Genomic DNA, 13,157 nt, shown 5'->3' on the forward strand with positions numbered 1-13,157 from the left:
TGTTCAACCCAGTGATTCCCATCTATAAGCTCTCAAATTTGCATAAGCCAGAAAGAAGGAAAGAGTTGCAAAATTAGATACATCAAAATTCTTAAAAAACTGAGCAATAAATATTACACAAACCTTATCTTCTTACATTAACCATAATCAAATAGACATTACCTTATTTTCAAGCACTGTTGCTGCTTCCAGTGCCAGATCCAGGCATCAACTCTCTTAGCAAGGCCACCACCTGCAACATATTAGGCCTTTTGGAAGGGAAGTCATCCACGCACTGCAATGTTATCTCCAAGTACCTCATCATCTCTTTAACTTCTTCTGCTTCTGCTTCATCAGTTCCTTTAGTCACCAACAGTATTTCTTGGTCTATCACTTCCTTATGTTTCTGTTCTCTGACCTTCATTTTTACCCACCCCACCAAGTTGGTGTCCCCAAAATCCTCTTTATCGGTTGGACGCTTTCCAGTCAAGAGTTCCAGGAGGACAACTCCAAACGAATAGACATCACCCTTTGCAGTGCATCGAAAACTTTGGTAGTATTCTGGTGGGACATAACCGGGTGTGCCTGCAAGAGTGCTTACACTTAAATGAGTATCAAGGGCACTTATGAGCCTTGCCATCCCAAAATCTGAAACCCTGGCTTCCAATTCATGGTCCAATAACACATTGCTTGACTTCATATCTCTATGTATAATATGTGGAATGCAATTGTGGTGGAGGAAACAGAGTCCTTTGGCTGCACCCCTGGCAATCTTTTTCCTCTCCTCCCATGTTAGAATCTGTCGATCTCTTGCCTTTGCTCTTCCATGGAGCATTTCTTCAAGACTGCCGTACTCCATGTACTCGTACACAAGCAGCCTTTCCTCCCCGACCATGCAATAGCCCAGTAGAGGTACAAGATTCCTGTGCTTTATCTTCCCTAAAGTTTCCATTTCTGCCATGAATTCTCGATCACCCTGGCAGCTCAATCGAATAAGCTTCTTGATTGCAACACTTGAACCGTCCTTTAATGTGGCTTTGAAAACCTCTCCAAACCCACCACAACCTATGAGGCTTGCTGCTGAGAAACCATTTGTGGCTTCAATGAGTGTGGAAAACTTGAGTTTCCTTAGCTGCCTCTGAAATGTTGCGACATTGATGCTCAACGGTTCTTTCTCTTTGTCAATCTTCCATGTGGTAGCTGCATGGGATGCTTGCAACCTATTAAGCATCTTGACTTCCTCTGCTTCCTTACGCCTTGCACGCATAGCAATTGCCCATACAATCAAAATGCATATAGATGCAATGGAAATAAGAATTCCAAGGATAATGCTATTAGCCCATGAGACAGCTGCAGGCTTCCGGCCTCCTTTGCCACCATTCAAATCTGAATTGGCAGCAGCTTGATTGTTTCCATTCCTGCATTCTTGCAATGGAACTCCACAAAGTCCTGGATTATTTGCATACTGGCTTGCTGGAAGTGTACTGAGCTGACCCCTTTGTGGAATTGGCCCCGTTAATTCATTATTCGACAAGTCAATCTGTACCAGGAAAGATAGGTTTGAGAATGACTCTGGTATTTGGCCCTGCAACCTGTTATGTGATGCATCAAACACACCTAAATTCCTGAGCTGGCCAAGTGACGGGGGAATCTCTCCAGAGAGCTGGTTATGTGCTAATTCAAGAACTTGCAAAGCCACCATTTCCCCTATTTCGTCTGGGATTTTTCCACGAAGCTCATTGTAAGAAATATCCAGATACTCCAATGTCTGGTATTGTGTAAAAAGACTCAACACCGCTCCAGAATACATTCTCGTAAAATCACAACTTTTCAAATTCGGGATCTGCAACAATCTTTCAGGCCTGATTCCAGCAAACTCTAACAGTCCTCCAACTCCTTTACAGGAATTTCCAACATTCCTTACAAACACCAGAGTGTTGCCCGCAAGAATTCCACTCAACGATTTTGCCCCAAGCTGCCGCCCAAGTCTCGGTGGGATTTCTCCTGTGAGCTTATTGCTGTTCAGATCTAACCACACCAAGCTGGTGCAATTTCCTAGTTCTCCCGGTATCTCACCACTCAAACTATTGTTAGCAAGCTGCAGAACAGCTAATCTTGATAAAAGGCCAAATTCCCGTGGGATTGAACCGGTGAGTTCATTGCTTGTGAGAGATATCCATTCGAGATTACTGCAGTTGAATAACTCCACAGGAATGTCGCCAGTAAGACGATTGTTATTAAGGATAAGATCTTTTAGGTTCCTGCATTTTCCCAAATCTTTTGGGATTTTTCCTTCCAAGTCATTAAACCATGCTATCAGCTGCTCAAGATTCTCAAGCTCCCCAAACTCTGTTGGAATTGAGCCATTGAGATAGTTCAAACTAAAATCAACTGTCCTCAGATGGGAACATTGTGACAGTTGAGGTGGGATTTGTCCTGAAATGAGATTGTCTGGTATCCTCAGCTCTTCAAGTGCAGCAGCTCCTGGGCATATATCAGGTGGGATGATTCCAGAGAATTTATTGGAACTCAAATCCACAATCCTCAAGCGCTTACAATATGAAATGGAAGAGGGAAATGATCCGGAGATGATGTTACTACTCAACTGCAAGGTATCTAATGCGCTAAGATTCTGAAGGATGGAATCCGGAAAGGGCCCGGTTAGGTTGTTATTCGATAAATCAAGAAGTTGCAGATAAGAACAGGAAGAGAATGAAATGGGAACTGGGCCTGAAAAGTTGTTGTAAGAGAGCTTAAGTTCTAAAAGTGAGTCGCATGCATTTCCCAACTCAGAAGGAATCCAACCGGTGAGATGATTATGAGAAAGATCCAATCTTTGTAAGCTAAGAAGCTCTCCAAAAGAGCTTGGGATCTCACCGGTGAGAGAATTGAATGAAAAATTCAATGTTGTGAGTTTTGTGCAATTGGAAAGATAAACAGGAATGGAATCCATAATATGGTTTCCTGACAAGTCAAGGAGCAACAAGGAATTGCAAGAATTCTCAATTTTCAAGCCTGAAATAGATCCTGTTATGTTGTTATAGGAGAGATCAAGACCCTGCAACTTATCAGGATTTGATAAAAGATTATCAGGTAAAGGCCCTGTAAAATTGTTATGGGATAAATTCACGTATTCCAAATTTGGAAGCTTGGAGAAAATATTGTCAGGGACTAGACCAACAAGTCCAGAGTTAGACAATTCAAGGCGCTTCAATCCATATGGGAGTAGAAGCAAAGTTGTCGAATTTACAGTAAACATATTTGAAGACAAACTCAAAACAGATAGCATGTCTAGAGAAGCCAAAGGATTAAAAAAGAGAGTCCCTGAAAGGCTACACTGACTAAGATCAAGTTGAATGACTCTTCCTGAAGAGCATGAAACTCCATACCAGGCGCATGGATTCCTTTCGGGCTTCCACCCTGACAAAACTCCATTTGGGTCCTTTTCAATCATCTTCTTGAACGCAAGAAGGGCTACTGCATCGGTTTTGATCGGTGGAACAACTACTTGTTCCGTTGCAGAGACTGAAAAACAAACTGTGAAGACTAGTGCTAGAGCCAGATGACATAAAAGCTGAACTGGGTTGCTCTCCATTGAAGAAACAGGCTTTCAGGAACACAGTTGAGAGAGAGAGAGATGAAGGTTACAAAGAGTGCAAAGCAAGAGATAGGGAAAGGGATAGTGCAATGTTTGGAGAGAGAGAGAGAAAGGGGTGGGGGGGGGGGGGGGGCGGAGTGGTGAAAATGATGAGAATTTGTTGTTGATGCAAAGCAGAAGAGAAGCTTTAGAAAAAGAAGTCGCTTTTAAAATGTGTTATTTTTTTATAAAATGGGAAAAAAGGAGGGAACATGGGAAAGTAATAAGAAAAGAAAGGGAATTCAGATGGACGTTGGTGGTGGACTGTGGATGTGCTGATGTGCATGGTACTAACACGGTTCATTTAGTCATAGTTATTGAGTACTAGAAATCGTAGAGCGAAGCAGTATATGGTATATAGAAAGACAGAATTTGCTGAAAGCATATCGATTTGACTTGTGGTCAAAAGGTAGAGGACCCACAGACAAGCTCTAACTAAGATCGGCTTCTTTAGAGAAAAAATCTTTAATTTGGACTCTGGGTTGTTGATCCAAGAGTCACTGTCTTCTGTCAGAGAGGCGTGAGAGAATGTTTCCTTCTTTCATATTTGAGAACATCAGATGCAGATACGGTGTAGGTGTGACTTTAACATTACACATCTCAGTCTCCCGTCTGGACCATTGTCTTTGTCTCTCATGTAAATGCAACCCACCTGACTATTGTTGCTTGTTTAGTCCAATACCATTGCCATTGCCTGGAAAAATTTCATTTCCGTCAACAGATTTTCAACTTTGATATATTTAACCTTGACACCAATAAGTATTGAAGATGGATATGAATATGAAAGTTAGACTTGTTAGATGTCAAATGGGTCAAACACATACGGATGTTGGATACAAACCCCCAGGTCTAAGTAAATTACCATACTTGTTGTTTTTGTGAAACTCAAATCAGAATATTTGACAGAAATGACATAACTGCAGCTTTTGCCTAGCTACTTTTATGTTATCCTAGTGTCACTTTCAGTGTAATTACAATCCCACCATACTATTTATGGATTTACTACAGTAAAAGTTTTTCACTTCTTTAATTCAATTGGAAATTTTAATTAATTCACCGACTTATGCCATGTAAAGTTTCCAACTATACAAGACACTCCAACAGCTGTTGAAGCTTTACGTTCTCGGATCTAATGCTCCACTGGGTTCTATTTGGTGTGTGTTGACAAAAATCGAGTGACAACCAGCATATTAATTTGCTGATATCTCAAAGGATAAGCATGGATCTCCATTTGCCATGATTGTATAGTAATCAAAAAATTATTATTATTGATAATTTTTGTTATTATATATAACCACCATCAATCCATTTGACTCATTGGTATTTGTCCCATTAGAAATTGATGTACTGGGATAACTAGAACCGAATAGCAGTAAACTAACCAAAAGTAAACTTTTACATAGAATAAAAAATAATATATATATATATATATATATATATATATATATTCTGAGATACTGCATTATCATAAATCAAACACTTAAGATTGATAATGCTTTTGATGTCCATCACATTAACCCATTTTATAGCATCTTATTGGTATTCCCCATTTGTTAACGAGTGGTCTATGCGATAATGGAATCAAATCCAGTAAAAGGATTTCTAAAACCAGATGGAATCAAATACAGTAAAATGGTTGAAAAGTTTATACCTCTGATGAACTTCATCAATAGTCAAGAACTTTTTAATCAAATAATCTTTCATCTCACTTCAAAATTTTATTGGAATTTATTCTAGAATACTTTTTAGAGATAATTTTTCTTCAACAATATAAATTATTTAAAATACCTGTTTATTACATCAATTTTGTCTTATTTATTACTCCAATATTAAGGTTGTTAACTTAAACATGTAAAAAACGAACATGCAATCTAATCTTTAATATGCTACAACACCATAAACATGAAAATTTTGTGCTTGAAAAAAATAATGAAAATTTTTTATCTTATGATTTTTCTTTAATTTATGCTTATTGTATTACATTACTGGATAAATGGTATATGGGCTCATTATTTAGCATAAAAAATATTAACCCTCAGTATTAAATACCCTTAAACTGAAAATCCTTGTTCTGTCTTCATAGATTGTTTTTTTTTTTTTATATTGTATTAAAAGATATTAATGAAGGAAATCATATCTGGTATGGGTCCCCATTCGATAAAAATTGAATGGAATCGATGATATTATATGTATATGGTCCAATTGGGAAGAGCATCAATTTGGAAAGTTTATTACCCACTGGCAAAAATTATTAAAACATTAATTAATTGTGGGGAGAATAGAAATGAGGCCCCACAAACACAACAACAATCAATTAGCTCTTGTGGTTAATGGCATATTGGCATGGGAAGTGATGATGCCCCCATTCGGTCCCTTTCTTACCAAGCGGTGCTAACTGGCTTAGCCCCTTTGTTTGATTCAAAATCCTGCTATTTCTCAACATTAAAGTTGAACCTTTTTAGCTGGTCAAGGGTCCACCTTTTTCTTTTGTTTTATCTTGTACAATCCTCTTACATATATAGAAATCCTTTTGCAATTCTTCATCTTATTAGTATTGAGTTACATGCTCAAATGCACTCTTCATTTTAACAAATATAAAACATTATTATTGTTGGAAAAATTATTACGAATTCCATTATCTAGCTTTCTTTTTTTCAACAAGTAAAATTACAACATCAGTCCATTATTTTGATATAAGTTCCGCTAAATTACTAAATTAACTTTTTAAGGAGAGTATATATAATGACTGAAATCCTTTTTTTTTTTGGTAGGAATGGCTAGAATAGTAAAATAGTTCTTATATTTTCTCAAATTTTTTAGATAATTTTTTATTTTTTATTGTATTCAAATGAATACATTAAAATATTATTTTTTAATTAAGTTCTGGATGAAAACTTATTAAAGTCACTGACTTTTATCATATGAATGTCTATGTGATCGTTATCTTTTCTATATTGTTCACATGGCAAAATATAAAATTTCTATGTTGAGTTGTACTTACATAGCATTTTAATGTCATATTAGCATCTACATACAGTAAAACCTCTATAAATTAATATTTGATAAATTAATAATCTCGATTAAATAATATTTTTGATCGGTCATGCTTAGGACTAATGTAGTAAATTAATAATTCGTTAAATTTATAAGATAATACATTTAAAAAAAAACATATAGATCCTACTTGATATATAAATTAATAATCTTCATATGCATCAAAATTATATTTATACATGACTCAATTAAGATATTTTTATAAAATATGATTTCAATGTTACTTGTTTCTTCTTGAAATTGATGTCACATTAGACTTCATCTCTAACTTTTCTTAATGTATTAAGAAGCTCTAGTATAGTATTCTCGTATTGTAAGAGCAAATTATACAATGTGATTGTTGCTTTGAGTGTATCTTGATAGTATTTGATATTATTGTTTGGCTCACTTACAAGTTAAACTTTTCTAACACTCACTGTTTCAATTGTTTTGGGTACAATTTAGGTTTTCTATATTATACTCACATAATACTTTACACATTTTATCTGTTATTGTTGATTATTTACAGTTCAAAAAATCACTATTTAGTTTTACTTTTTGTAATACTATATTTTTTTTATAGATGTTTTTGCTTCACATAATGTTCATAAAGTATATTAATTAAGTATATATTGAATGTAACTTTAGTTTGTTGTAAAAATGGATAGATTCATGACTTCTATTTAATAAAACTAATTACATTCATGAACTTGTATTGGTTAAACAAATATATAAAATAATGATAATTCATAATTCGGTAATTAGGTAATATTTGTATAATTATAATATATATTATATGTATTAAGTACAATATTTTAAAAAAATAAAAAAAAATACTCAATAAATTAATTTTTATTAATTAATGTATAAATTAATAAATTATTAATTTATCGATTAAATAATATCTCTATTAATTAATAAATTTTTATGATTTCAAGGGAATTAATTTATAAAGATTTTATTGTATATAGAGATTTTATTTTTCCACGAATGTGCCATGTAGGTACTTACGCGGCAAAGATAAACCCCAATCACCTTTGCTGAATTTCAAATTTGAAAAGCTTCATATGAAAAGACAAAAGCACGTAAAACAAAATGGTTGCTTTGAAGGGACTCAAACAGGGGTCACCAAAGTTGAGCTGATCTATAGAATCATGCGGTAAAATGTAAATGGTAGAAAGTATACATAGGAGAACAGTGTAAACCTAGGACGTACAAAAAGGTAACAAATAACACTGTACTTTGACTGCGACAACAATTATAATTCAATAGCATATATAGCTTCTCGATGTTAGCATCGTTAATGAAGAAACGATAGATAGTGTTTCACGTCAATCAATCATCGCATGCTTAATCATCGAATCTTAAATTTAGGGTACTATGCTGCCGGCAGCCGATTTGGGAGACAAGATTGATAGTCTCTCGCTACATATCCCGCATGCATAGTCATGGGTACACCATAGTCACTCGCGCAGACGCATATAAGCATACATATTAATGCATTTTCGCTTTTTTCTTCTTCTTCAGCCCTTACTTTCCTTGGCACGCCAATGGTAGTGGTATTTGAAATAAAGAAGGATTCCAGTCAATCCGAAGTATGGAGAGTAGAGACCTCTTCTTATGATAGTGGTAGATTGCATATTTTGACCGCTGAAAGAAGTTTGTGTAAGGTTTATTATTAGTGTTGAGTATATAGCCCTTTGCGTAATTATACTCCTTGGGGCCTTTTGGGAGAAAGTGTAGACTACTTAATTTGTTCTTCCAAAGTTTTTCTAATTCTTGCCATATATCCAAACTATTGCCCAAGCAGGTTGAGGATACAGTAGTGGTTTGACCAAAAAGGCTCTGGCCGCGAATTGCCATTATTTAATCCTCTTTTCGCCGTCCTTTTAGAAGCTTTTTCTCCAGGAAAGACAGCAGATTTCATCGCAGCCACTAAGAACAATATGATAAACAAAGATCGCCCTTGAGCAGCCAAATAGCTAGCTAGTCTACCCCCCGAAATTAAGGACAATTAATCAGCATATGGCACTGCTGCCACAAGCCCTATAAACAATTTAAAAGAAACAAGTGGAGATGTTGTTGTTATTATATTGGTACACTAAGAATATTCCAAATTTTGGTGATGGTATAGTTAGGGACAAGGAAACGAACTGGATACAATGGGCTATCACCTGTACTCTACTAATTTCCACTTGGAATAAGATTGAGCAATTGCAAAAGTTGGAAATAAGACAAGTCGATTGCTAAAATACCATATAATGATCCATCACTCTTTTTCTTTTCTTTCCAATTATTTCACAAATGTTTTATTTAATTATGTATTTTTGACAGGATAAAGTTTTGTGTGTTTCAATCACAATGTGAGCTTATTGCATTTAAATGTGGTTGTCCATGGCATGCAACTTTATTAATTATTTGTGGATGATTAAAAATATTTAATTAATTAATGTTGAATATTATTTTGATATTAATAATTTAAAAAAACGTTTCAGATAAGATATAAATTTAAATTTAATTTATTTAAATTTAAATAAAGATTACTTACATTTAAATTTAATTTGTTTAAATTTAAAAGTAATATCTTATCTATATATGTCTAATAAGTCTATAAATGGTGAACGATTTTTTCACACAACCAAAAGTGAACATGAGTTGTTATGTAACTTAGAAAAACTAAAAACTTTTTTCTTTTTTTCATTCTTGAGACATCATCAAATGTCAAAGGGTTTTGAAATGTGTAATTTCTTGTGGAGGAACAACGAGAGTGAAGAGATTATTATGTGTGCAAAGAAAGATTTGTAAGGTAAACTTCTTTGATCAGAAAAGAAATGAAATATTTAGAGAAAATTGTGGAAAATGACTTTTCTTGATAAAAATATTTTAAAAGATAACTATCAAAATAAATTTCACTGTTTTTAACCATATTTAGTCATGACTTGACGGAAATACTCTTTAAACTATTTCAAATAAATTAAACAATTTATCACAATTTCTCCTCATTTCTCCCCATTTGTGCTTCAGATTTCTCTCTCACTATCCCAGTCTCTCAAATTTATCGATTTCTCTGTTCGACATTGGTCTGCTATGCTTCCGATTTCTCTCTCTCACATTTTCAGATTTATCTTTTTTACGCTTTTAAAACACCAAGCAATGGTTTTGATATGCTTGGATGGGTGGCTGTTTGGAAAATTCGATTTTTAAGTATTTTGAATAAAACTAAAACGGTAGAAATAATCACAAATGTATGAAATAGCTTTTAATTGAATCAATTCAGGATCTAAATATCAATAAACTCAAAATTTTGAAATTTATAAATCTAGGTTTTCAAAGAATTTTTTTTTATTTTTAATCAAAATAGGTGTTTTAGATAAAAAAATATTTATATTTTGATTTATGAAAATATGTTAGAAATACTTTAATCTATACCAAATTGTCAAAAAAAAAAAAGTAAAAAGTTGAGAGGATTTGAAGTTTCACAGGTTTTTGTACATGGCTTGTCACAGGTTTTTGTATATGGCGTGTCACACGCTAACCATGGCTTGTCATAGGCTTTTGTACATGGCGTGCCACAAGCTAATCATGACTTGTCACAGATTTTTGTACATGATGTGTCACATGTTTTTGTACATAACATGTTACACGCTAACCATGGCTTGTCACAGATTTTTATACATGACGTGTCACATGTTTTTGTACATGACGTGTCACACGCTAATCATGGCTTATCAGAGATTTTTGTAAATGACGTGTGATAGATTTTTGTACATGACGTGTCATAGATTTTTATACATGACGTGTAACATGCTAACTATAGTTTGTTATATATTTTTGTACATAGTGTGTAACATCATAGTGTGTAGTTTTATTAAAAGTAATTTTGTCCAACTTGATTAAAAATAGTTAAAATTATAAAAATAATCATTTTTAAAAATATCTTATCTTTAAAGATTACTTTTTAAAATATCTTAAATATTTATTAGAAAAGGTAAACCTACCTCCCTACAGCTCCTAAAAACTTTGGATGAAAATCATCAGCCGCAACCTAGCTCGGGGATGGAGGCTAGTGATCCTTGTGGCTTGTGCCCTGTTAGTATATGTTTTTTTCCGCTACCCTTTCTTCTAGTTTCGAGTATGAATCTTAACTGACTTACCTTTTCTTTCTTACCCAACCACTTCATCAGAATTAAGAACGAAAGCAAGTCATGGCATTAATTTCCCGCAGTGCAGATTGATCATTGTTCTTTTCCTTCGCTTTTGATAATTGATCGCACACGCATGGATTATATGTCTAGGTTGGCATTCAAATTTCAAAGTATATATAGTTTGACCGGCTTAATCCTTCAATTAACTATTAACTCTCACAAGTAATATGATTTTATAATAATTAAGCAACTATTAAGCCTTGTATCTATCTTGTTCGAAGTGTCGAGTTTGATTTTTTCTTTTAAAAAAATTAATTGATAAGAAGAATTATTTTTTGTTTCATTCCAATTGAACAATGTCTGATAATTAATAACTTTTTTTAAAAATAAAAAAAGTGATTAGCTGAAAATTTAAATTTTAAACCTTTGCAACCTTCTCATGCATATTTTACTTAAAAGTCATAAACATTGTCTAATTTTATCGTTTAAAATGTTTAAAGTTTCAACTCATGAATGTGCTCAAAATTTATCATTGAATTGGTCCTACCTAGATATTATTGGGAAGGCAATCCCAATTAAAACTTTTTTATTTTTGGCCCAGCTATCTCCTAAGCTTACCCTCGACGGTTCTTCACATTTTAAACTACCAGTCAAAAAGTCAATAAAAATGGGCAAAATCAGACGGTCATAATAATAAAAAAGCAAATTCAACTATTAGCCAAATGATAAAATGTGCTTTTCAATAATTCAGAGGAAAAAGACTTTGGATCATTTACTTTAGACTTTATAGATTTTATTCTATTTTTTCCCATAATTTTGGGGGGAGATATAAATAAAAGGTGTGTGTGACATGTGGGTTGTGACTTTTTATGCGAATGAAGGTTAGAAAATAGAAGGGGAGTAAGACCAGATTGTCGTCGATAGCACGCCAAAGGGACCAAAAAAGCCTTTATATCACTTCCCACTTATCTGATTTTTATCGCAGAATCCAAATGATGGCGATGACCCAAAAAACCACATTCCTTTTAATATTTATTTTCCTTTTTCTAAGGTGTGAATCTTTTTGAGAAGAAAATTTGAGCATCATGGGTCTTTTCAAATGATGAAAGATGATTCTCTTGGCGTGCCAATCCTTCTTGGACTAGGGTTACGATTTTACCATTGCTTTTAAGTTCATTTTTTTGAGTAAAAAATGTTAATACAAATATTATTATTCTACAACATTGCAAATGTTTATTATGGGATTATCACATATTTGTTTAATAATTAAATATTTTATATGACATTACTTTTATTTGTGGTTTATGTATTATTCAAAATTTAGTTGCAACTTACTGATTATCAAAATTATTGGAAAAATATATTATTAGTTGTAAAAATATTTATAGGGTTAATTTAATTTCTCTTATTCTCTCTCAAAAATTATATATATAAATATATATATTTGTTTATTTGAAAAAAAAAATTCAAACTCTACTCATTTTGAAAAAAAAATTATATACTAATTAATAAATTAAATATTCAAATACATATTCTTTTTCAAAAATTAACCCAATAAAAGTAAAAATTATCCTCCTCACTGCAAAAGAAACATTCAGCATCTTCGTGTAAAGCTAAGAAACTATTGCCTTTATACAGTTACAAAAGGTGGGGACAACTGAGTGGGGGTGAACCCATATGATGGCATGTCCACATGCCACACTCCCACTGCTTAAAGTAAAGTAGAAAAAAGCATCATTAACTTGATTTAATTGCAGTAAATTAAATTTTAAGAATACCCCGCGGGCCACCTTGGGAAAAAGGTAGATGGCCATTTTTCCTTTGGGGGGGGGGGGGGGGGTTTAAAGATAAATGGCTGATATTTACCACTGACCATCCACTGCAAGGAAAATCTTTCAGGCACTGGTATTTGTTTTGCAGGGAAAACCAATGTTGATTCAAATTTTGTTCTGTTTTTTGTTTTGGTGGAAAAGCCTAATTAAAGATTTGATTCAATTCTAATTATTTAATTTTTCCCAGTTTGATGAGCCTCCAATTCAAAATGGTTAACTTGATCTGAGAGGTTTCAGATCAATAAGACAATAACAAGAGTTGCCAACAATTAAGAAGGCGATATGTCTTTTAGCGATTCACGGATTGGGGTAGGGATCCAGATCCAGTGACCATATTTATCAATAATCTGCCTCCAAGTGGGGTGGAAGTGGCTTCAAAAGATTAGAGAGAATTTCGGTGTGGAGGGGGATGCATTTATTCCTAGGAAAAGATCGAACAGGGGGAGAAAATTTGGCTTCTTGTGGAAGAAGCAGCAAAGGCTATTTGGGAGCTTAATGGAGTGTGGCTAATTGATTATACAATCGGGCAAA

General features: G+C 33.7%; 1 protein-coding gene across 1 annotated transcript; it reads right to left on the minus strand.

The window, feature by feature from the left end:
• Positions 1-3,686, minus strand: LOC18609971 (serine/threonine-protein kinase BRI1-like 2). The gene has a single exon (XM_007045355.2). The coding sequence runs from the start codon at positions 3,572-3,574 to the stop codon at positions 170-172; it is 3,405 nt and encodes a 1,134-aa protein (XP_007045417.2). The 5' UTR covers positions 3,575-3,686; the 3' UTR covers positions 1-169.

The sequence above is a fragment of the Theobroma cacao genome, chromosome 2 (genome assembly GCF_000208745.1).
Source record: "Theobroma cacao cultivar B97-61/B2 chromosome 2, Criollo_cocoa_genome_V2, whole genome shotgun sequence".
Classification (NCBI taxonomy): Eukaryota; Viridiplantae; Streptophyta; class Magnoliopsida; order Malvales; family Malvaceae; genus Theobroma; species Theobroma cacao.

What these genes read in the sequence shown, in the direction of transcription:
- LOC18609971 (XM_007045355.2), bottom strand. Translation starts at nt 3,574, where the DNA reads ATGGAGAGCAACCCAGTTCAGCTTTTATGTCATCTGGCTCTAGCACTA.